The 24,942-nt window shown below is 47.0% G+C and overlaps 1 protein-coding gene across 3 annotated transcripts; it reads left to right on the top strand.

The window, feature by feature from the left end:
• The first annotated feature begins 83 nt into the window (after nt 1-83).
• eml2 (EMAP like 2) lies at nt 84-23,985 on the top strand. Of its 3 annotated transcripts, none has more exons than XM_030380742.1 (22): nt 84-387; nt 6,317-6,556; nt 7,068-7,185; nt 8,673-8,777; nt 15,666-15,694; nt 15,913-16,042; nt 16,629-16,778; nt 17,213-17,282; nt 17,557-17,667; nt 17,948-18,043; nt 18,341-18,475; nt 18,686-18,785; nt 19,146-19,300; nt 19,454-19,579; nt 19,879-20,010; nt 20,177-20,244; nt 20,421-20,509; nt 20,610-20,707; nt 20,890-20,977; nt 21,167-21,262; nt 21,701-21,831; nt 22,917-23,985. In XM_030380742.1, the coding sequence occupies exons 1-22, from the start codon at nt 201-203 to the stop codon at nt 23,040-23,042; spliced, it is 2,580 nt and encodes an 859-aa protein (XP_030236602.1). In that variant the 5' UTR covers nt 84-200; the 3' UTR covers nt 23,043-23,985. The 3 variants fall into 3 exon arrangements, with proteins under 3 accessions (XP_030236602.1, XP_030236603.1, XP_030236604.1); XM_030380743.1 differs by lacking the exon at nt 84-387 and adding an exon at nt 3,535-3,556; XM_030380744.1 differs by lacking the exons at nt 84-387; nt 6,317-6,556; nt 7,068-7,185; nt 8,673-8,777 and adding an exon at nt 11,010-11,151.
• Nucleotides 23,986-24,942: the final 957 nt, after the last annotated feature.

The following is a 24,942-nucleotide window of genomic DNA, read 5'->3' as shown; positions in this document are numbered from 1 at the left end:
TCGTGTCTTCCACAACCCTTATTAAATGACTGACCAACCGGTGCCGTTGGAGAGGCTGTTGCTATAGTAACAGCGGTGCAAAGCGCGGGTAGATCTTCGCCAGTAAACGAGGGGGAGGTGTTGGTCGGTGCAAGTGTTTGCGGGGGGAAAGTGGGAATGAAAGGTGGCGGAGGAGGTGTGTTGTGGTTTTATGTATCTGGATGTCGGGGAAACGGAGGACTCGGGAAGGTGTGCAGGGGAGACGTGCAGGCGAGGAGGAATTACGGCGTCTGTACCGTAAGGTGGAGACGGTGGACGAGAGAGCGGCAGCAGGGATGACTGACAGGGTGGCTTCGTGCGGCAGCCTGTATGACAGCACTAACCTGCTGCTACAGTACTGCAACAACGGTAACGTTATTCCATCTGCTGAAAAAGACCAAGCACATTGTCTCACTGTCGTATTCCATCACGTGTAGACGTTTAATATGTCCTGCCGTAGTGGCCAGATGCATGGCTTAGTTGAGTTATTCCTGTCCGGACGTGTATGGGCCAACCTGTGTACCTGAGCACGGATCGATTTGAATTGTTTTCGGCCACTTAGACAGCCAGACTGGATCCACGTAGACCGGCTTAGATTGTATTGCACACATGAACGTGAAGTGCAATTGGAGATAATAAATCGAAAGGCATGGCTAGAAACCTACGTAAAAAATATCAGAAAAATATTATTTGAAAAATGGTAATACAATGTTATTTTATTCAGTTTTTAATAACGCATTTAAACAGTTGATCTATAGGCAATTTAGAAGTGAATCCATTCCATCTTTGAAAATGAATTAACTTCCACAGCCCATATTCATTGATGAACAGCAGTTTCTGGATTTGTTTTAATATAATAATGCACTGTAGTTCCCTAGCGTTATAAGGTGTTTTCAGAAGCTACCTGTAGTAGCAGACTGCTTTAATTACATGCAAAGTTCTCCCTGCCGACAACAGTCCAGCGGGTCTTTTATCAGTAGGATGTATTTGAATATTATACGCTTTGTTCATACCTTCCTCTTTGATTGTGTGTGTGTGTGTGTGTGTGTGTGTGTGTGTGTGTGTGTGTGTGTGTGTGTGTGTGTGTGTGTGTGTGTGTGTGTGTGTGTGTGTGTGTGTGTGTGTGTGTGTTTGCCATATTGAATGGCAGGTGGCAAGCTAGCCAGGGGTCTTTGTGTTTGATCCAAGCCAGTCCTCTGTCATCTTGGATCGTAACAGACCCCCTCCTGAGTCCTGACCCTAACCCCATCCCTCCTTTTTTAATTTGGTGTCACTCTGCTCTTACATAAGATTTCATCGACTCAAAGTATTCAGACCGTTTGACGTCTGTGATAGTATCCCAATGTTCGTGGTCTACCGGTTACCATGGTATGCCTACCTGCTCCTTAACGACATGCATCTCGCATTCACCGTAACTCGCTCAGGATAACAGTATGACGTTGATGTAAAACGTGGTAAGAACCCAGGAAGAAGTATTCACCAACCTGACAACCAAGTATTTAGTGCCACGCTTGTGGACTCTCGGGTCAACATGGTTCCCATGCATTGGATCACAGAGGCTCAAAGAGGAAGTAAAACGTTATCTTTCCAACATTGACTGTTCAGCAGCTGGTGCACTGCAGAGCACGGATGGCCATCTGCGAAAGTTTCTTCAGACAAGAAACAATGGAATAATACAACAGGAATGATGGAGTCATTCAGGTCTCACACACACAGTACAGCCCCAAGCCATCTTGCATGTAGGCTGTTATGTTCTCCTCTTCCTTCACACACACAGAGACTCTTATCGTTGCAGCTGTACCGTTGTAACCATCTGTCAGGCGAGGTAGAGAGAGAGGTTGGGGGGGGGGGGGGGGGGGGGGGTTGTAAAGTGGCATCTTAACAAACGCAATACTGAGGTGTTGAAGCCAATGCTGCAGTGCCGTATCACACTTTGTAACGACTTCTAGATGCTTGCAGTGTAGAGGTTATTAATAAAGACCGCAAAATACTCTACAGCATCAGTTGGCTGGCATAATCTTTTCAGCTCAAACAGTAAGACAACGTATAACAACAACATTTATATCATAAAGTGCACTGCCAGCATTGCATGGAATTGAATCCAGAGGGAAGGAGGTGTAGTGGTTTGAATATCCAAATGTCATAGGGGAAGAAGCCGTTTTTTGAGGCAGGATATTCAGATGCGATATACAAGTAGTATCCTGTATCTTGATGTGGTTGAACTCACAGCTTCTAATCACATGAACTGTACTAGCATCAGTGTTTATTATATATTGTTCCATTGAAAGGTTAGACAGAGTGAGAGGAGGGGCTTCTTTCTTCTTTCTATGGGTGAGGACTTTGATGGACAGGTCTCCTTCTGGAGTGACTGACAGGGCAATCACTTCCTCTTCACCCCAGTGCCAAATTAGAGATTGTGTTGTTTCATTCAGGCTCTTCCATACAGATTAGGATAGGACCTTGTGTTAATACGCAGCCTGTCTCTCTGTATCTTAATGCTAGATTGGACGCGTTGTTACCTAAGTGAGCCTACATCAACCACACAGCACTGGCTTAGCCTGACCTGGCTTTGCATCCATGTTGGATCTCAGTTAGATTACCATCGGCTGGGAGCAGATATCGGATATCTTACGTAGTTTGATTGGATAATTCATGTCACATGGTGAATACCTACACGCTTGCTAAAGGGTACGTGTGTGTGTGTGTGTGTGTGTGTGTGTGTGTGTGTGTGTGTGTGTGTGTGGGTGTGGGTGTGTGTGGTCGTGCTCTCCAGCATCTCTTCCTTGTAGTGCCTCGCTGTGCAAATCCTGCTGCTGATGCTGTGTGTGTGTGTGTGTGTGTGCATAAAACGCATGGCTGCTGGTCTGGCCCTGGGCCAGGCTCCGCCCCCTTACTGCCACTGGCTCTGCGTCCAGAGTTTACTAGACAGGGATGGAGGCAAGAGAGGAGGGAGGTGTGGCTAAATAAGAAGGCATGGAGGAAGGGATGAGAGGGAGAAGGAGGAGGAGGAGGGGACTGAGAGAAGGAGGGAGAGAACGACCCAGAGAGAAAGTGAGAAGAAGGAGGAGGAGGAGGAGGAGGGGACTGAGAGAGGGAGGGAGGGAGGGAGGGTAAGGCCCCGGAGAGAAAGTGAGAAGGAGAAGGAGGAGGAGGAGGGGACTGAGAGAGGGAGGGAGGGAGAGAAAGACCCGGAGAGAAAGTGAGAGTGAGTAAAGGACAAGTGGAGGGAGGGGTGAGGAGGATGGAGAGGGAGTGGCCGAGGATATGTGTGTGTGTGTGTGTGTCTGGGTCTGTGTGTGAGAGGGAGAGAGAGAGAGAGAGTGTGTGGCCGAGCGAGCACCGAGCGGAGCCAGGGGTGAGAATACAAGCCCGAGGGGGGAGGGAGAGAGTTTACAAGTGGAGAGCAGCGTTGACCGACTGAACGGACTCTCTGCCTGCTTGACTGACTGCCCCAGCCGCCTGTCTGTCTGTCTGGCTGGCTGACTTACTGACTGACTGACAGGAAGAGTGAGTAGGCCTTTCTGTGACACTATGACAGGTAGGAGACAAGAGTGGACTTCCACTGCATCCTAGATATTAATATTCACCCTCCATTCTCTCCATGTACCCGACCTCTGTCCATGAAGCTATCCTCTCTGTCCCATCTGTCTCGCTCTCTCTCTCCATCTCTTTCTGTCTCTCCATCTCTGTCCCTCCATATCTCTCTGTCTCTCCGTCTCTTTCTGGATCTCTTTATCCGTCTTAATCTCTCTCACTCACTCTGTTTTTTCTTTCTCTGTCTCCTGATATCTCCTCAACTCTCTCATTTCCTAAATGGTGATTGTGCTGGCCAGTCCTTTTAACACGTGTGTGTGTGTGTGTGTGTGTGTGTGTGTGTGTGTGTGTGTGTGTGTGTGTGTGTGTGTGTGTGTGTGTGTGTGTGTGTGTGTGTGTGTGTGTGTGTGTGTGTGTGTGTGTGTGTGTTCATTCAAATGGAACTAATGAGAGCACCATCATTGACAAGGAAGTAAGTGATGGAGAGCCTTCTGATGATAACATCTACATGTTTTGTTTGGTTAGCTGTAAATCTACACCACATCCTTATATCATGTAAATGTGAACCTTTCTTCCTACCTCTCGGCCTCTCCCTTAGGCTGTGGGTTTGATAAACTGTCAATTGGCTCTTTGTTTCCCCAACTAGCCAGCTAGCATAGTCTGCCCTCCGAGGTGATAGGCATGGCTAGCGCTCAATATGTGAGTTGTTAGCAAGCAGTAGCATCATGCTGAACCACTAGCATTATCACCCATCAGCATAACTTTCCCTTGTTTTAGATAACAATGGAGTTATTTGCAGCCTTTTAGGGAGGATTCAGGTGGAGTAACAGTACAAGAAGGATAATATGCATGACAATTTCTCAAAACAAAGGCCTCTTATCTTAAAGATTTGATTATATAATGCACCAACGGTTTTATGTTTGATTGTATTTAAATTTTAGTTCAACATAATGGAGTATTTTACAGTATAGTAGTGAAGTCGTTTTCGGCTCCGTTCCATCTAATTTTGCGTTGAGTAATCGTATTGATTAGATTTGGCTTAGTGATGTCATCTTAGAGACGAAGGCTTCATAGCGTCAGGGATGGAGGGGAGAATTTAGAGCAGAATGGGGGATAGACATGTAGTCCAATCTCCCTCGGTTGGGTTCGACTCTTACCACCAGGTCGTAATCTGGTGATTTGGGCCACAGATTAATAATCAGGGTTTGGAAGTATGCCTCTGGATGATGTCATAGCCCCCCACCATCCCACTGTGAGAGAAAGCTGGAGAGAGTACAGTGACAATTTGTTTTTGCTCTGCTATAGATAATTATATCTATAACAGACGGGGAAATCTCTCTCCCTCTCTCTCTCTCTCTCTCTCTCTCTCTCTCTCTCTCTCTCTCGTTCCTTTGCACACACACACACACACACACACACACACACACACACACACACACACACACACACACACACACACACACACACACACACACACACACACACACACACACACACACACACACACACACACACACACACTAAATGGTAGTCAAAGCTGACCTTATTGACATAATACTTTGACTAATACTCATCCCTATTAAGAGCATTTCAGCCAGGCAGTGGCATGGCAAATACACAGAGGGCATACATGGACTTCCTGTCTCCCTGTCTGATCCGTGGAGTGCATATTTACGAATTCTGTCCACCCCCTCCTCTTGGGGGGCTCTCTCTCACACACACAGACACACTCTCTCTTTACCTCTCTCTCCATCTCTTGCCCACAAACTGCAGGGTCTGAAACTAGCCTTCCTTATCGGACACTCGCACACATGCATGAACGCGCGCACACACGCACTATACTTATCTAACAATAACTACTGTTCAGTTTACCCCCCCCCCCCTCCCCCCCCAGTTCCACTAGACCTACAGGTGCGGCTTGCTGACCTTAATCCTCTATAAGCAAATAGTGTGTTTGTGACTCACTGACTTTGAAACTCACACCAACGTCCCCTGGAATACACATAGACAAATTGTAGGACATTTATTTAAAATATCCTCTATCTCTCTCTGTCTGTCTGTCTGCATGTCCCCCACTCTCTCTCCCTCCCCCATCTTTCTCTATTGCTCTCTCTCCCCCCTACCTCTCTCCCTTCCTATCTCTCTCCCCCTATTTCCCTCCCTCTTTCTTTTCTTTCTTCGTCTCCCTTTCCTCCCTTTCCCTCTCCTCCCTCCCCCTCTCTCTTCTCTTGCCCTCTCCCCCTCTCACTCCTCCCTACCCTTTTCTCTCTCTCTCTCTTTCTCCCTCTCCCCCCCCCCTTCCCTCTCCCCCTCCCTCCCTCCCTCTCATCCTCTCTATCATCTCTCTCCCCCCTCCATCTCCCCCTCTCCATCATCCCTACCCTTTCCTCTATCTTTCTCTCTCCCCCTCGCTTTCTCCTCCCTCCCTCTCACTCCCTCTCTCTTCTCTCCCCCTCTCTCTCCCCCTCCCTCCCTCTCACCCTCTCTATCATCTTTCTCTCCCCCTCTCTTTCCTCTCTCCCGCTCTCTCTCCTCCCCCTCCCTCCCTTCCTCCCTCCCTCCCTCCCTCTCACCATCTCTCATCTCTCCCTCCCTCCCTCCCTCCCTCTCACCATCTCTCATCTCTCCCTCCCGGTCCCTCCCTCCCTCCCTCCCTCCATGTCCCTCCCTCCCTCTCACCCTCTCTATCATCTCTCCCTCCCTGTCCCTCCCTCCCTCCCTCCCTCTCACCCTCTCTCCCTCCCTGTCCCTCCCTGTCCCCCAGATGACACGGTGTCTGCCAGCAGTAACCTGGACATGGAGGACCGGGTGTCCCAGCTGGAGCAGCGGCTGCAGCTGCAGGAGGACGAGATCCAGCTGCTGAAGGCGGCGCTGGCCGACGCCCTGCGACGCCTGGGCTGCTGCGAGGACCAGGGCCCGGGGGCCGCCGCGCCGGGGGGACCCCAGGCCCCCGGGGGCCACAGGAGACCCCTGTCCAACTCGGCCCCGGCCGCCCCCCTCAAAGGTGTGTATATGAGGAGGTGGCAGGGCAGGGGGTCGAGGTGGCGCTGAGAGGACTTAATTCATAGCTTAGGTACATTAGCGGGGAATTATTTATTTAATTTGATGTACTTTTTATTTTCTGTAGGTAATGTATGATTGGTTCGGAAAACAATGTTGAGAGTTAAGGATACATACACGTTGATTTTTCTGAAGGATGTGTTCTTGTCCATGGTAAAGGCGATGAATCATCCATGATATGTAATGGGGCTCAGATTCTGTTCAAGGGCAAATCCCAACCACATTGGCTGATTGTAAAGAGATATCCTCCCTCAATTCTGTGGAGGAATATGATATCTTGTGTGGTCCAAAACACTGTCTGTCTCTCTCTAGCAGTGAGACAGCTCCTCTGCCTAAATGTCTGTCTCTATCCATGGGAATGAAACTGCTTCTCTCTCTTAACCCATCTCTCTCTCCCTGCCAGTGAGACCACTCCTCTCTTTTAACCTGTCTCTCTCTCCCCCCCCCCCTGGCAGTGAGACAGCTGCTGCAGGCCCTTCCCTCCAGGCCTCTGAGTAACGGATACGTCCAGCAGAAGCGTCTCCTCTCCTCCCCCTCGTCCCCCAAGAAAGACGTGCTGCAGTCCATGAAGAGGTACAGACTGTATGCAGAGAGGCAGACAGGCTGGCTGCCAGACACAGACAGACAGGCAAACAGACAGACGGTATGCAGAGAGGCAGAAAGACAGGCTCGGAGACAGACAGACAGACAGACAGACAGGCAGGCAGGCAGGCAGGCAGGCAGGCAGGCTGGCAGGCAGACATAAACAATTGACTGATATACAGATAGACAGACAGAGGCATACATTAGACGCACACATGCAGACAGACCGACTGACATATAGGCTGGCAGACAGACAGAGAGGCAGACAGCCAGAGTAAGCACACCTACAGAGAGACAGACATCCAGACATCCAGACAGAGCCCCCACTTGTCCCATTCTTAGCCCCTGTCTTTCTGGGAAATGTATCATGTAAAGCAAAATAAATGAATGAAGAGATTAAAAAAATAAAAAAATAAGTGAATGACCAAATACATTACAGAGGTGATCTTGAATCTGTTTTGGGTCCATAAGTTGTAATATTTTGTAGCTGTTAATGATGGTCATGTCATGTGCATAAAAATACTGCATAGCATGGAGTTCTAGACTGGGTACCCCCAGAACGTTCTGCGGCCGATTTGAATTCGCCCTGCAGCAGGGTCTGGAGAGGAGCAATACATTTCTTTCTGCTTCCAATACGCTTTTGCGGGAGCCAATCACCAAGCTGGCTTTTCCCCCTGACGCGCTATTGACTGGTTTAACACAATGACGACAGGGAAGCGACAGCAGCCAATTACGTTCAGAGTCGTTTGAACTACGCCTCTTGGTCACGCCTCTTGTGCTGAGGAAAATTACAGCATCCTCCCCAGACCAACGTGCTATCTACAATTGAGCTTGGTCTGGCATTAGCCAGGCTAATGAAGTTCCCCTTCAAAGCAAATGTCTCAGTAATGCCACTAGGGGGCAGTATTTTGACATCCATGAAGACTAGCCATCCTTTCTTAAATTGCAACGTATAACATTTCAACTAGCTCCTCTCTGTTCCTACTGATCGATAGTGATTTTGATAATGTTGTGAATAAAAATCAATTCATATAACATATATATTCTAGAAAAAAACACTGGGCAACCTGTACCTCTGTCTTTGTTACAATAATCAAACTATCGACACTCCCACTCAGCCCTCCAAGCCAGCCGTGCTACAAGGCTTGTATGTTTTTCTATCTGCCCAGCTCCGTTATCAGTTTTGAATCTCGTTTAAAAGCTTCAGGGTCCTTCTCTGATATCGTTACTTCCCTCGGGGGTTAGGATAGACAAAAGTAGACTCGGAGGAGGGAACACCCGGTTGCTAAGGCTTTGCCGCTCATCGCTGTGTCAACAAAAGCTCTGGAATCCAAATGGGAATCATGCTTTACTAGAGTGTACCAATTCGGTGCGTTGTCAGTTATTTTTGAAATATTTTCCTCTTAAATTGTTGACTTTGTCGTCTAAAATGTCCCCTGATCTCCACTGTGTTCTCCTCCGGACCTCCGGGGCTCCAGGAAGAGCATGTCCACCGAGCGCCTGACCCTGGTGAAGAGGGAGATGGGAGGGGGGGAGGCCCGCAGCCGCACCACCTCCTCCAGCAGCTCCTCTGGAGGAAAAAGGTAGCCCTCTTCTCTCCCCTCTCCTTCTCTTCTCTCCCCTCCTCCTCTTCTCTCCCCTCTCCTCCTCTTCTCTCCCCTCTCCTCCTCTTCTCTCCCCTCTCCTCCTCTTCTCTCCCCTCCTCCTCTCCTCTCCCCTCCCCTCCTCTTCTCTCCCCTCCCCTCCTCTTCTCTCCCCTCTCACCCTCTTCTCTCCCCTCCCCTCCTCTTCTCCCCTCCTCTTCTCTCCCCTCCCCTCCTCTTCTCTCCCCTCCCCTCCTCTTCTCTCCCCTCCCCTCCTCTCCTCTCCTCTCCTCCTCTTCTCTCCCCTCCCCTCCTCTTCTCTCCCCTCCCCTCCTCTCCTCCTCTTCTCCCCTCTCCTCCTCTTCTCTCCCCTCCCCTCCTCTTCTCTCCCCTCCCCTCCTCTTCTCTCCCCTCCCCTCCTCTCCTCTCCTCTCCTCCTCTTCTCTCCCCTCCCCTCCTCCTCTCTCCCCTCCCCTCCTCTCCTCCTCTTCTCCTCTCTCCTCCTCTTCTCTCCCCTCTCCTCCTCTTCTCCCCTCTCCTCCTCTTCTCTCCCCTCTCCTCCTCTTCTCTCCCCTCTCCTCCTCTTCTCTCCCCTCCTTCTCTTCTCTCCCCTCTCCTCCTCTTCTCTCCTCTCCTTCTCTCCCCTTCTCTTTTATCCTTCACCCCTATCTACTATTTTCTCTCCTTCTCTCCCCTCTCCTCATTTCTCCACTCCTTCTCTCCTCTTTTCTCCTTCTCTCCACTCCGTCTCTCCTCTCTCCTTCTCGTTCCTCCTCTTCTATCCCTTTCTCCTCTCCTTCTCTCCTTCTCTCCTCTCCTTCTCATCTCTTCCCTGTTGGCTCTCCTTCTAACACAGTTCAGGTATCTCTGTGACCCCCCGGTTCATATCACATGATCTTCAGCTTCATCCAATATTAACGCCGATACACACAAACCCTTTTGTAGAGCGGTTATGTTTTTCTCCCCCCCCCCCAACCCCTCCCCATCCCCCAATACAATGTATTTGTCCAGACCCTGATCACATTGTCTGTGGGTTCATAAGCTCTGCATTTGATCTGCATGTTTGTGGCAGATATCAATGGTGGTCGGTTGTTGTTGTTGTTGTTTTACTCCAGAAAGTATGATTTTATACTTCTTCAGAATGGACTGGATTATACTTTTTTTATATACTTTCTCTCTAGCTCCTTATTACACACAGGCGCACGCATGCATGCACACACACACGCGCAAAAAAACATGCAACGCGCATGCAGACTTACACTCACACTGAGTTCACACACTGTTAATGGATACAGTGGCAATAGGATCAAAGGTTGCGCTGTGAGAACTGATGTTTGCTTTGTGTTTTTTTTTTTTTACCATAATGCATCTGCTGTGAGTGTTGTTTTGGAATGGGAAGAGATTGAGAAGTGGAAAATAAGAGTGGAATCGATTGGAGTACAACATTAGTGCGTGACAAGAGAGAGAAAGCATTCCCTATAAAATTGTATCCTCATGTGTCTTATTTACTACTGCCGTCAGCGCTTCTGCTACGCCATGCTAAGCTAAATGTTAGCTGTCGGAATGAATTATGTATCAGTCAGAAAGGCTTGTCCGGTTAGCATTGTGTGCGCCGCCAGCTTCACTCAGCGTCAGCAGCACATGGGACAGGGAGACACATGCTCATTCCCCACTCACAGGGATCTGGTAAATAACTGGCTGTCAAACCACAGACCTGCTCCTCTGTTTGATGCTGGGTCGTTTAGATAATGGTTCTAAAGTGGAGCTTGGTGGTTCACGACGGATAAAGAGAGTCCAGATCAGGGATCCTTTCATTTTCACGTCTATAGTCTGTCTTCTCTTCTCTTCCCATGTCCTCTTTTCTGTTCCTCTTTTCCTCCTTTTTCTTCTTCGCAACCGTGCCATTACAGAAAGGGTAAATGTAAAAAATACACACATTAGATTCATGCTCCCTGTCATAATCATGTTTATCATTGATGTCCTCTCTAGTCTTCTCTCAGCACAATCAGAAACTGCAGACATGATGGCTAATATCACTAGATTGACAACCACATTATCTGACGTCTTGTCACTTCTGTCTGCTCTTCATGTTCCCCCTCATGTTGCCTCCTGTCTAGTTTCTGCACAAGGCATCAGATTTCACTGAGGCTTAAGCAGAAAGGGGGGTGTGGCCTTGTGAGAGGCCATGGGCCAACCCTGTAAAGGGAAGTGCCTTTTGATTGGACAAGAGCTCCCCACCAGGCGCAGCAAAAACTTTACAGAGACAACAAGGAAGTCAGTGAGTTAGTTTGGGTGTGAGACTAGCACAGAGCAGAAGAAACTCCCTTTGACGCTGCCGACAGTTAACTAACGGAACCATGAAGAGATCCCAGAGGTAAATACAACACTGGCCTTGGTCATTTTGAACCTTAAGAGTAGGATATGTCTTGCTGAGAGTTAATACTTCTAAGTCTTTAGGGTTAGAGGTTTAAAGGTTTCATTCGATTTTAAGATGTTTATTTTGGGGGGATGGTGTATCAGGCTTTTAGTTCATTGAGTAGCTCAATCAAAGCAGATTTTGGTTCTATTTCAGTTTCCAAACTAGCCAAAAGCTTCACTTTCAGTATGCATTGTGAATGAATGCAAATCTGAAGGGGCTTCTGTGTAATTAACTTTGGGGAAGTTCAGGTTTTGTGTGGTAGTGTAAATAACACAAATGCCATAGTCTCAATGTGGATTCTTTTTTTTTTCCTCTTCCTTAAAGTAAAGTCTAGTTACTCTCTAAGCCGCTACTTCAAATCCTTTGAGCGCCTTCGTAGCACCCTAGACGCCTTGTGTTTGGGTCTGGCTGCAGCCTGCAGGGAGGTTGTGGTTTTATGTTGCTCAGCGTTGACACGCAGGTCCTTTGATGCGCTGAAAAGCTTGTGTTGGGAGGGGAGGGGCAGTAATTCTTCTTGGGAACTTGAATAATACATAGACTAATGTGTCAATAAGATGCAGATTGCAGAAAAGACGCACACTGAAGCGTGCTGGGTTACTCCGTGCTAGAGGACTGGATCACTGAGGGAATGCTTTGAAGAGCCTTACGAAACACGTCGATAGACATGCATAGTATAAAGTCATAGGATTGTTGGATGTGTGTTTTATTGTTGAATCTGCAATCTTATAAACATTATTAATATAGTCATTCATTCATTCATTCATTCATAATTAAAGTCTTAATTACCTTAATGTTAACCATGCACTTTCAACATCAATGAAATAAAAAACGAATGAGAAAAAGATGACCATGCATATCTTAAATTGTACATCAGGTCGGATGGCAGATTTGCTTATAATTTAATTACCGGCTCTTGATTGCTCTCCGAACAGTCACATCCAATCTATATCACATCGTCAACACACACACATGCACACACATTTGTGCGCAGCAACATGGACTTTTCAGTCTGGCCAAAACAATGTACCCAGCGATGCTGATTATGCTGTAAGAAACGATTTGGCTGCAGACCAGTTTTCCATCTGTGTCCAGCCCGGGGTCCCAATCCCCAGGCGGGCGAGGTTATTATCTATCAAGGGCAACATGCTGTGTGCTAAGGAATGTGTATCCCAGAGGGATCTTGTTGTGGGTAAAATACAAAGTATTGAGCAGGGATCATATGATTCAGGGAGTGTAGGAACTCACTAGCAAGTTTGAAATGTTCTTTACGGATGGAGTGCCTTCGTTATGTTGAGATGCAGGGAGGTCGAGGATTACATCACAGTATGTTTTGCATTTAATCTCATCAAACTGGCTGGAGGTCATTAAGGAGAGAGCAGGGCGATGGAGAACGTCCGTCCCATCTTTTGGCCGTCATAATGGGTTCAGGGACCAGGGCAGCTCCAGGAGGCGGATCAGCCAGAGTTTCTGATCCAATCATTTCAGACCGGCATCGATCAGACCTCCTGGTTTACAGCACACTGCACCAGACTGACGGACTGAGAGTGCAGATACAACAGATGGCTTTTCCTGCATGAGGGAAAGGCTTTTAAAAAAAGCAGTGGTTCTCCCCCACTCCGGATGTCTATCTTTCTCTCGCTCCCACTGTCTCTCTCACGCACTCCATCCATCGGGTCTGCACCAAAGACCTGGGAACTGTGAGCTAACATACCTAATTATGTTTCAGCCCTCACCCTGCCCTTACTTCACTCACTAGAGCTGGAACCATAAAACCACAAGCAACAACACACTGGTGGAAATGGATGTGTAGGATTAGCGGGATATTATATAAGACTGATCCAATAAGAGCATTCTGTTCCATTACCAAGATTTCATTAAACAGCACTGACTTTGCACGCACGAATGCACAGACACAGCGCACGGAGCACGCACGCATACAATGTATGCACATCTGATTATTTTGCATGACCTATGAATCGTTTCATAGAGAAGATAAGTCCTCAATCTATGTAAATGTAGAGTAAGGAAATTATCTCCATCTTGTCAAATCTAAACCTGTGTGTGTGTGTGTGTGTGTGTGTGTGTGTGTGTGTGTGTGTGTGTGTGTGTGTGTGTGTGTGTGTGTGTGTGTGTGTGTGTGTGTGTGTGTGTGTGTGTGTGTGTGTGTGTGTGTCCATCAGTGTGTGTGTCCATCAGTGTAGTCTTTAGGCCTAATGGACTTTAAGTGGGAGTATTCTGCAGCCATCAGTGAAACCATCTTGTTGTGGGCCTGCAGAGTAGAATATATAATCTATTATATATGATCCCTTGAGATCTTAACTGTATTGAAAGGTTAGGCTTTCCTTTCTTTGAGAAAAACCAGGTTGTCTGAATCCAGGTTGTTTTCATTGGGACTCCTAATTGACTATGACTGGTTTAAACTCGGCCCAGATGGTTCATTTACGCAATCATTTCGAGAGGAATTTTCACCCTACCCCTAAAATGTTTGCCTCCTAAGCCACTGTGATATCCTTGAATCCGAAGCTAATCAATATCTGAATACAACTTTGCATTTTACTTTACTAAACTATACTCCACTCTGGGGAACAGGGACCAGGTTTCCATGGTTGCTAGTTCTACTGAGAGCTTTGCCCTCTCCATTGTCCTGCTGCCAGTTACCCAGCATGCTTTGCACTAATTACTCGCTCTGCATCGATGTTCCCCTGTTATTGGTCCAGAGCGTAGCCCACCTCTAAACCGTGGAGCAGACGCATCCAAACATGTTGAGAGACAAACAGGGTGTTATGTGGTTTCCACGGGGCGGTTCTGGAGCCCTCGGACCACATCAAGCCACGTAGTTTGGGTTCCTCGGTGCTATGCTGGGGCTAGCTCCAGGAGCCAGAGGCCTTGGTTTGCTTTACGTTGTTAGTTAGTTAGCTGGGTCTGTTGTTGTGTCTGTTTACAGTCAGCTAAAGGGAACAACATAACTAGCATTGATTTGTTCGTCCCCCCCAGTACCATATATAAAGACACTTTAATCCAACTGGTCCTGTACCCGAATTCAGACACAGGACATTAAGGAGTCGGCAGACTAAGGACAATGGTCTAGCCACTAGACGTCCCTGCCCCATACAAGTATGGAGGATAACTATGATTTAATAGTTGATGTTGAAGTAGTAAAGTCAGGGGAATTCCACACAACATGTAGTCCTTTCTCCTGCTTCCCCTGCAGAGCCACAGGGCTTTGTGAAACACGCCTCCCAAAGTGTGAGCAGACCGCTGTTATCCAGTCTCAACTTTTCAATCCTGTCGCCATGGTGATTTAGCCCCTGTCCTCTGAATTTTGATGTGTCAGCATCCTGTCTGATTCTGGCTGGCGAGTCAGGATGGGTTTGAGAGCCGTCTGGTGGGCAGCTCTGATTGGTTGGTGACAGGTCGGCTGATTCAGGAAGGGCTGTCAGGTCGGTTTAGTTGCGTTGACATGGCGACAAGGTGGAAGGGGTTGGTTTGAGGCTTCCCGCCGTAGATTGCCGCAAGCTTTTGAGTGCAGGTTGAAGCATGGCTTGCTGCCAACACGCCGTAGCAGTTTGAGGTGTTTAACCTGCTAGACTGTGATCTCTTCCAAATGACTCATAGCCGACATGATTTACATATTATATGGTACAGGTTTTTCTAATAAGGTAAACCTTTTAAATTGAATTTGCCTATTCTTTAGGTTAGTTAGTTAGTTGGTAAGGGGCAACTTTGGGCTGCCTTTGGATGTGAAATGTGCTCTATAAATAAATGAGCCACGCCTTCCAGCTGGCGTTCTTGTCCCCTCCACTGTTGTCCCGGAAGCTGTGGCGTCAGTCATGTGGTAAATGAGTAACCATTCAGATATCTCACTGTCTCACATGAGTGGGCTCTCTTCCGCTCTCTTTGTAAATCCACGCTCGTGTGTTTCAAAAAAGACGGCTCTGTATGTGGGACATTCCCGGTGTCTGATCATCGATCTAAGCGCTTCCAGAATTCATTACCCATCGTGTATTGTGAGCGTGCACGCAGTGTGGTGTCAGATGTCTGTCCAGTGTCTGGCCCTGCCCTGAGCTTAAACAGTTGCTGTGGTGAATAACGTTAGCCAGACGATCTATTTCACACCCTAACACTCGGTGTCGATATTCATCTTGGCCACATTATAAATTCAAAACGTAAATCTCCATGAAATCTACAAAGTGCACACCATTTAGTCTGTTATGTAATTGTTTTGAATATTATTATGTTCCTGTTTGGTAGATTGCTACTTTCACGCAAATCAATTGGCCTCTATATTCCTAAGCAAGTTGCCACCACTGTCTAAAAGAATGTGGTCTGAAATAACATTTCAGGTTATTGAACTTTCTTTACTATAAATTGCTTATTAAAATCCCGGATATCTTGGAACAAGATGTACACGTCATTTATACTGACCACTATTCATTCCTACGTGTTGTTTTTCTGTTTTTGTTTTTCAGCAAAACTAAGGAATGCTCCCTCAATGCAGGTAATTTGCATGTTTTCTCATTATGCATTGTAACATTTATACTACCGGTATATATTCAAAGGGACACCAATGTCACATTGGTCTCTCAGCTACGAAACAACAACCTACTGAAATTCCAATGTTTGTAGCAGTGGCTTGTTGGGAAACCAAGTCTTTTCAATGACTCATCCCTTCTCCTTTGTATGGTCCCACTCACTCAATTGTTCCACGCTGATCAGAGGACGGCTACGTCAGGATGTTCCTGAGAGGGCGTCCGGTCACCATGCACATCCCAGACGCTCAGAGGGACAGTTACACCCTTGACCACAAGGGGGCAGCGCCGGACCGCAAGCTCAAACTGCAGTGGGTGTATCCTTTTACACAGAGAAGTGAGAGAACGAGGGAGCAAGGAGGAGGGAGACACAGCAGGCGTAAGAGGGAGGAGAGAGAAGGAGAAACGGAGCAAAAGGATGAGGCAGGATACAAAGGGGAGATAGAGCAGGAAAGAGGGAGAACAGGGCGAGAGGGAGAGAGACGGCGTGAGAGAGATGATTGTGTACGAACCTCTTTGAATTCAAGGGTTTCCAATGATGAATGCATGAATAATCAGCGGAATAAATATGGGGAACGAATCGTAAACATTGCCCCGTTTAAAAAAACAAAACATGAATAAAGAAACGGATGAATTCAAATCGACCAATTAATTGAAAGAGCATGAATGCGTTTTTTGTTTATTTGACGTACATTCACAAGGCTGGTTTAGCTTTTAAAGGAAGTCGTCTCCCAGTAACGTTGACCCTAATAACCCCAGTTAATTACCACCACTAGCTACAAGGCTCATTGATTGATAAGCAGCTGTGCCAAAGGGGGGGGGTCGACCGCGGAACAAGACCCCCCGGGTTATGCCCCCCACCCTCCCTCTCCCCCTTCCCTTCCTTGACTCCGTGTCCCCCAGCTACGGGTACCGCGGCCGGGACTGCCGCTCCAACCTGTACCTGCTGCCCACGGGGGAGATCGTGTACTTCAACGCCAGCGTGGTGGTGCTGCTGAACACAGAGGAGCAGCAGCAGAGGCACTACATGGGCCACGACGACGACGTCAAGTGGTGAGGAGACGCACGCACACACACACACACGCGCGCGCACACACGCACGCACAGACACACTGTCCTATCACGGATTACCCAGAGGCATTAAGATCAAAGGCTGTGCTGAGAGAATTGTGTGTGTGTGTATTGTGGGACAGACTGGAAGCCACAGTCGTATAATAGGATATGAATGTGTGTTCTGCAGCAGCTGGCCTAATAGACAGTGTGAGGTGGTGTTCCTTAGATACACCCTCTGTGTAAACATGGGTGAGCCTTTGTTTGGACACCTTCTCAGCGCACCGCGTCTATCAGCAAAAGGACTGTTTTCTCTAGTTTGCACTTGGAAAGTGAACCAGGCATATCGACATTTCATGTTCCCTGTTTTGATAAAAAACAATGATAAATGCAGTTTTCACTAGGTCTTGATTTGAATCATCGTGTCTTGTTCCTAGCTTGAGCGTGCATCCTGACATGGTTACCATAGCGACGGGACAAGTGGCCGGCAACTCCAAAGACGGAAAGGTACGCGATAAATCGGTATAGTGTAATGCCACTGTCCCGTGTTTATACAGTTTACCATGAAACCTGCAACGACGTGGTAGGCCTACTCGGGATGCTTTGCAATACACGTCTTTCCTAAGGCAGGTGTAGGTCTCCTAGTCATCCATATTTCATTAGATCTAGATGCTTCTAATGTCCTTAAAATTGGCGATGGTTAGGAGTGGAAGTCCTCTTATTGAATCATTTCCTCCTTTTAGTTCTGAAACATATCTCTGCGTCTCGCTCTCCCCGCCAGGTGCTCCACCCCCACGTGCGCGTGTGGGACTCCGTCAGCCTCAACACCCTGCATGTCCTGGGCATGGGGGTCTTCGACCGGGCCGTCACCTGCGTGGCCTTCTCCAAGTCTGTGAGTCTCCTCCACAAGGCTGCGACGGCCTTCCTTGTCCCCCATTTCAGGGTCGATGTATATCAGACAATTCATGGCAAAATACTTTAATATTTTGCCATGAATTATCTCCGGTTGTGTTTCTTGTTCCATCCAGTTGACTTCAACTTGATCTAGGTTTGTGTTCTTGGGTTAATCTTGAACAAAAATCAAAAAAATGCCCAATACTACATTGGGGTCACTCGGTATTGAACGACCCTTGGTGATGAGGTAGGGTAACCCTCTCCTGCCGTGGTTCCAGAACGGCGGTGCCCACCTGTGTGCCGTGGACGACGCCAACGACCACATCCTGTCCGTCTGGAACTGGCAGAAGGAGAAGCAGCTGGCTGAGGTCAAGGTAACCGCGACCTCTGACCTCTTACCCTATGGTTAGACGTTGTGATGATGTCATATTGAACAAGTCAATTCACACGTGTCCGTCTTTCGGGGAATATTTGTTTTAGGCCAACAATCAGAAGCCAATTAATGGTTGACCACGTTGGTGATAACCAACAATATTTTTTTATATAAAACCTAAATATCAGTAAATATCTTGAATGAGTGCGTTACAACCATGACCACATTGACATAATGAGTGAAATGAACAAGGAGTGTTGTATAAACCTGACGGTATCCCCATGTTCCTCTGACCCAGTGCTCCAACGACTCGGTTCTGGGGGCCGTCTTCCATCCCATGGACCCCAACCTGATCGTCACCTGCGGCAAATCGCACATCAACTTCTGGACCATGGAGGGCAACACCCTCACCAAGAAACAGGGCCTGTTCGAGGTCCGTCTGAATGCACTTGCATGTATAATATTTATGTACAATGTCGAGCAACACCGAACCAAAAAAAGTGTGTGTGTTCGTGTGTGTTGGGGTTTTATTCAAGCACATTCTACTTTTATTCATATACAAGCAGAACTAGTTTGAACAGAACATAGATCATATCATCACCTCCAGTGAATGTATTAAATCAAAGCGTCTTGTGTCCGGTAGAAACACGAGAAGCCCAAGTACGTCCTGTGCGTGGCGTTCGCTGAGAACGGAGACGCCATCACGGGAGACTCCAGTGGGAACATCTACGTCTGGGCCAAGGGTACACAACTCCTCCTTCTGCTGCTCCTAAACATCTGCTCCCCATCTGGTTCTGTAGGGAGGTCCTTCACACCTTACTCCTCTAGCTGAAGTTACACACACAGAAATGTACTTGATGGTTGGTCAAGAACGTAGTGGTCCTTTTATCTTGATTGGCTATGTTGTTGATTGACAGGTGGGGGCATTACATCAGTCACCTTATGTCCACGGCCCACGGAGGCGGGGTTTCTTCTCTCTCTGTTCTCATTGGTTGTGTTCATTGACAGGCAGTCACCACATCAGTCTTATAATGTCCACGTCCCATTGAAGCTGGGTCCCGTCTCTTTCCAATGTTCTGATTGGCTGCTCCGTTGATTGACAGGTGGGAGCCGCATCAGCCAGGCGGTGGCGGGGGCCCACGAGGGCGGGGTCTTCTCCCTGCTGGTGCTGAAGGACGGCACCATGGTGTCTGGGGGGGGGAAGGACCGCCGGGTGGTGCTGTGGGACCACGACTACACCAAGCAGTCGGAGATGGAGGTGAGGTGGAGGCGGGCTACAGTCAGGGCCATTCCTTATCGAGACGGAGTCCTCTGACATGATTGATGGTTGAAGATCTTTCTTCAACACATCCAGCTGTAAGAAAAGGGATGCATATTGAGATGTTTCTAAGCTGTCTGTCTGTCTGTCCAGGTGGGGGAGCCTCTGGGCCCAGTGAGGGCTCTGTCCGAGGGGAAACCAGGGGAGCTCTTCGTTGGCACCACCAAGAACGCCATCATCAGGGCCGCCTTCCCCGACACACTCACCCCCATCGTTCAGGTACTCACTCACTCAATCCCTAATTTCTGTACTTTAATGCAGAGATTTGTATATTTTTGTTTGCGTTTTGCCATTTCACAGAGTCAAGACAAATCATACCTCAACACAGCTAGGGTTCAATGCTAAAAAGACTACATTATATAACATAACTATTCAATTATTTCAATGTGCCAAAGGGTTAACTTGGCTATCGGGTCAAAACATAAATAGTTTATGCTCTTTCATTTGGGCAGTCTTTGGGATACTTTCTGAGTGTAGTGTAACCAGGCTGTACTGTGTACATGTGTGTGTTGTTTCAGGGGCACACAGATGAACTGTGGGGTCTGGACGTCCATCCGTCCATGGAGCAGTTCATCACCTGTGCCCAGGACAAACTGGTGCAGCTCTGGGACACCAACTCCCACCAGCCCCTCTGGAGCAAGGCCATTGATGTGAGCCAACAGGAAGAGAGATGCTATTTATTTATTTTTTTCCACTCAATATACAAACTAATTTGTATTTCATTGGTTAACTTATGATGCAAAGATGTCAAAGACAAACTTACTGGAATGACAAAGTTTGCAATGAGCTAAGGTAGCGTACCTCCATGTATTGCAGGACCAAGGCAGGTCTGCAGGATTCCACCCCAGTGGAGGTGTCGTGGCAGTGGGCACCATGAGTGGCAGGTAACACCCCCTCCGCATGTCTGCAAACTCAGAGGGACATACTTAGTCAACACTTGAGACAAATTGTGTGTGTGTGTGTGTGTGTGTGTGTGTGTGTGTGTGTGTGTGTGTGTGTGTGTGTGTGTGTGTGTGTGTGTGTGTGTGTGTGTGTGTGTGTGTGTGTGTGTGTGTTGCAGATGGTTGGTGCTGGACACTGACACCAGAGACTTGGTTTCTATGCACACCGATGGAAATGAAATCATTTCCAACATCAAGTACTCTCCAGGTAAAATACTAGAGAACATTAAATACAACACTCTCTTACGTTCTCGCTCACTCGCTGTCTCTCAAGTTCCATGTTAACTCGGAGATTCCTCTGCCCATAGATGGCAACTACCTGGCAGTTGGTTCCCATGACAACTTTGTTTACATCTACGCCGTCACCGAGAACGGCAGGAAGTACAGCCGTGCCGGAAAATGCTCGGTGAGAAAAAGTTGTAATCAATCATAATCCATAAACAATATTTTTTTGTCTTTGTATAGGAATCTGTTTGACTGGAATACACTGATAAAGGGTTAAAATTGATGGGGAAAGGGCGCATCTGAAATAGAAGATAAACTAGAGATTGAAACGATAACGGACCCATTCTCCTGGGGTTCTTCCAGGGCCACTCCAGCTTCGTGACTCACCTTGACTGGTCGCAGGACAGCCACTACCTGGTCACCAACTCAGGAGACTACGAGATCCTCTTCTGTGAGTCAAACATCTTCTCATGTTCTCCGCTCCAAGACTCACAGAAGTCCCCCCGGGCCCACACTAACAACAACAACAACAACAAACCAAAAAATCAAGGGATGTTGTGATTACATATTCATATGTAATGAATGTCTAGGTGAGCCTAATGATGTATTTCCTGTTTGTGCCCCTCCCCTTCCTCTCCAGGGGAGGCCCCTAGTGGTAAACATGTGACCAGCATGGACGCGATGCGCAACATGGAGTGGGCCACCTACACCTGCACCCTGGGGTTCAACGCCTTCGGTGGGTCTCACTGCTAAAGAGACGTGTTTAAGTCCGGTTCAGTCTTTGTGTTCATGCTTCTGTAGGACGATCACAATCGTGTTTGTTGATTCTTTTTTTTAAGTATTCTTCTACCTTTATCCCTCCTTCTGTCTCTTACCCACTATTTGTCGCTCTATTCCCTTCTCTCGACTTCTCTCTCCCTCTCCCTTCCCTCCACCCATCCCTGCCTCTCTATCCATCTCTCTCTACCCCTCTCTATTTATGTCTCTATCTCTCTCCCCCCTCTCCCTACTCATCTCTACTTCTCTCTCTCTCTCTGTCTGTCTGTCTCTGTCTCTCTCTCTGTCTCTGTCTCTGTCTCTGTCTCTGTCTCTGTCTCTGTCTCTCCTCTCTCTTCCTCTCCCTCTCTCTCCCCCCTCTGTCCCTATCCCCCCTCTGTCCCTCTCCCTCCTCCAGGTGTGTGGCCTGATGGGGCGGACGGCACAGACGTCAACGCCGTCTGCAAGTCCCACAGCAGCTCTCTGCTGGCCTCTGCTGACGACTTTGGCAAAGTGCACTTGTTCACCTTCCCCTGTTCTCAACCAAGGGTCAGTGGGACTCATCTCCATTATATGAGCTGAAATGTGATCGTTTGTATCGGTCCTAGCTGTAGCGTGTAATCGCAAGCGTGCTCAGTACTGCCTCTAGTGATAGTCAAGGGGTATAACAGTGCAGGTCATTTTCTCAGAGCTTCATTCAGTACAGTTCTCGTATTGAATCATACCAGCTTGGATGAGGACATTATTTAAGGTTTAAGTGAGGGAATAGACGGTCCTCTTAAAATAAATTCATGTTGTTTTTAGCTAGCTTCTTATCTTGACCTCAAAGATTATTGCATCTGTCCGTTTGACTTTAAAAACTGAAGGCAATTTTAACATTATGCCCTCATGCCCTAAATGTAACATTACAGTTGTATGCGTTCTAGCACACAGAGTCAAACTATCTTTGGGGTCAGATAAAGTAAACGCTGCTTTTAGACGTTGTAAATGCTAGCTTCAACCTCAGACCTTTAAAACCCAACATGAATTGTTAATTAGCAGAGTTGCTAACTTGTAAACATTTAGCTAGTCTTGTTTTTTGCCTCCCCTAAAATTCCGGCAATTCGGCATGTCATTAAACAAATTGAATGGTTAGAATAAATAATATGTATTTCCAAAAATCTCATGGAAACCTTTAAAAAATATCTATATTACTGTGCGAATGAGGTAGGAGGGAAATATTTTTTAATAATTATGATGATGATTGACGTACTTACTGTCCAATGCCACTCTGGTTCTGGAAATCATTGGCTGGAGTTTTTCGAGCCCTGCCCGTTCCACAGATGATTGACTGGTTTAATTTTCATGTTAGTACTTCTAACTCATTGTCTGTAAGTGGGTTATGATAAGGATTTCAAGTAATTTTGCAATAATGGCCAAAAAAGAGAATTCCATACCCAACCTTTAAAGTAGCCTAATGAATGTTTTATGATGTTTTTATCTGTTCTGTACTCCATTTGTCCATTTAGAAGCAGTATTGAGCAGTGGGCTACTTAGTATTATTTTGTATTTATAAATGATGCTATAACTGTCTGGCCTTAACAGTAAAATGTTCAAACTGAATACCAATCTTTTTGTCCCCGCCTCCTTTGCAGGCTCCAAGCCACAAGTATGGCGGACACAGCAGTCATGTGACCAACATTGCCTTCCTGCACGACGACAGTCACCTGATCTCAACTGGCGGGAAGGACACCAGCATCATGCAGTGGGCCGTCGTCTAACAGCCGATCACCACGGCAACAGCATCCTTCTTTTTTTTTTTTCCCTTCCTCTGTTACTGTGTCCTCCTGCCTGCCCCACTAGAGGGCAGCATTTCCGTGCCTATTAAAACACCTTGACCAATCCCTGGCCGGTTTAAGAGCAGCAGCAGCAGCATTTATAAAGTGTTGATAGTTGAGAATATATTGATGATGTCGTATGAAATACAAACTATATTGATAATGTGGTATGGAATAGAAAGTAGAAGAAAAAAAAAAGTATGTTGCATTGACAGCGTGTGCTTCCCTGAATGTGACTGTAAAAACAGACCAGTCGACCAAATACAACTGAAACCCTGAATATATCCAATATAATATTATCCAACATGAACCTTATTCTCCGTACGGCTGGCTGCTGTTTGAAGTGACTGTGGGATTCTTGGGATGATATTTGTCTCTGTGCGTCGGTCTTTACTGTGCCCCAATATCTATCACAACCAGCCAACCCCCAAACTGTTACCTTTAACTAACCACCTTTAACCCAAAGCATAGGCGGATGATTGTAACTTTCGAAGATTATTAAAGATTGTCAACCGTCGGAAGTGGCTGTTTATTGCAAGCCTCCCATCCAGCCACTGTCCTCCGGCCCCCTGGTGTTCGCTGATGGTACTGATGCGGTGGCCTGACTGCTGATGCAGCACTAGATGGGACTATAACTTTCGGAAGAGCATGTCTAAATGTCGCAAAGGTCTAGTAACGGAATCTATCTTATGCAGTGTATGCGAGTGGCTGTGTTATTTTAATATTTATTAGTGACAACAATGGATGCTATAGTAAACTATTATAACTAATATTGGTGTAGTGCTTTTCGCGGTGGACAGAGAAATTATATGGCTCATGCATTGTAGAAGTGTGTCTAAGCTTTGCTTTGCCTTCTGATTTGTTAATAAAGTTTTTACCCAAATATTTTTGGATTGACATGTGGATTTATAACCATTTGCCCCCAGTGAACTAAACTATGGATATGTGTCGTTGTAAATATGCGTTCCTCTATTTAGAACCCCTAGTTTAGAGTCCCATACTACCCATCATCATGATGGCAAATAATTCAAATCCAGAAAATGTGAACTTGAACTAAAGGGTCTGTAACCAACCATTTCCAATGTCCACTCATCTTTTATTAATAGTTTCTCTCTAAATCTATTTTCATTATCACAAGTTACCACAGACCCAATACATTAAAATATCCTGTATCTGTCAAGCAGCCAAGAACATCGAATTAATTGATTGATAAAACAATGATTTTGGATACATGATATACTGCTGCTTCTCTGTTGAGTCAAAAGTTTAAAGTTGTATTTATCTAAAAAATGTTAGCACTAGGCTGCTCATAATTGTTCAAAAACTCACAACCCCCGATCACAAAGACCGCCAATTAGTGTCTGTAGAACCCTGAGGTGAGAGACAGAGTGATGGCCATATCAGACCCATTAGCACCACGGACCAACCGCCCTTTACCGTAAAGTCTACACAACCGCAGATATTCAACGCCTTCTACCGGCGAACGACGACATTGCACGTATCTAACGGTACCTGCTCTGCTCTAAGTAGCCGAAGTGAGACAATTAAGGATTTAATTTATTAATGAGTGAATGTACAACAAAGTAGGATTAGGGGCCCACAAAGAACGTGTCGCCCCTCTGTGGTGATACCCGCTCCCGCCACTGGGTGTCGCTCACATTGATTATGGGACTGCTGCTGTATGCTGCTGTATGTGCCGGGGCACAGGCAGTAGACTATAGCAAAGACAAGTCAAAAGGGCATTAACACACATGTAATGTGTATGCGAGACAATACTTAATCCCCGATGAGCTCAAAAGGAGAGCAGAGATAGGAGAGAGGAGGAAGAGAAGAGAGGAAAGAG

Source organism: Gadus morhua, chromosome 16, assembly GCF_902167405.1.
Source record: "Gadus morhua chromosome 16, gadMor3.0, whole genome shotgun sequence".
Taxonomy (NCBI): domain Eukaryota; kingdom Metazoa; phylum Chordata; class Actinopteri; order Gadiformes; family Gadidae; genus Gadus; species Gadus morhua.
The sequence above is the reverse complement of the archived record's forward strand: the minus strand, read 5'-3'. Positions and strand labels throughout refer to the sequence as shown.

Bases quoted from the DNA above. Each gene is read 5' to 3' on its own strand.
- eml2 (XM_030380742.1), top strand. From the start codon at position 201: ATGTCGGGGAAACGGAGGACTCGGGAAGGTGTGCAGGGGAGACGTGCA. The intron at 6,557-7,067 runs GTGTGTATATGA...CCCCCCTGGCAG, and splicing joins CCCGGCCGCCCCCCTCAAAG to TGAGACAGCTGCTGCAGGCC. The intron at 16,779-17,212 runs GTGAGGAGACGC...TCTTGTTCCTAG, and splicing joins CACGACGACGACGTCAAGTG to CTTGAGCGTGCATCCTGACA.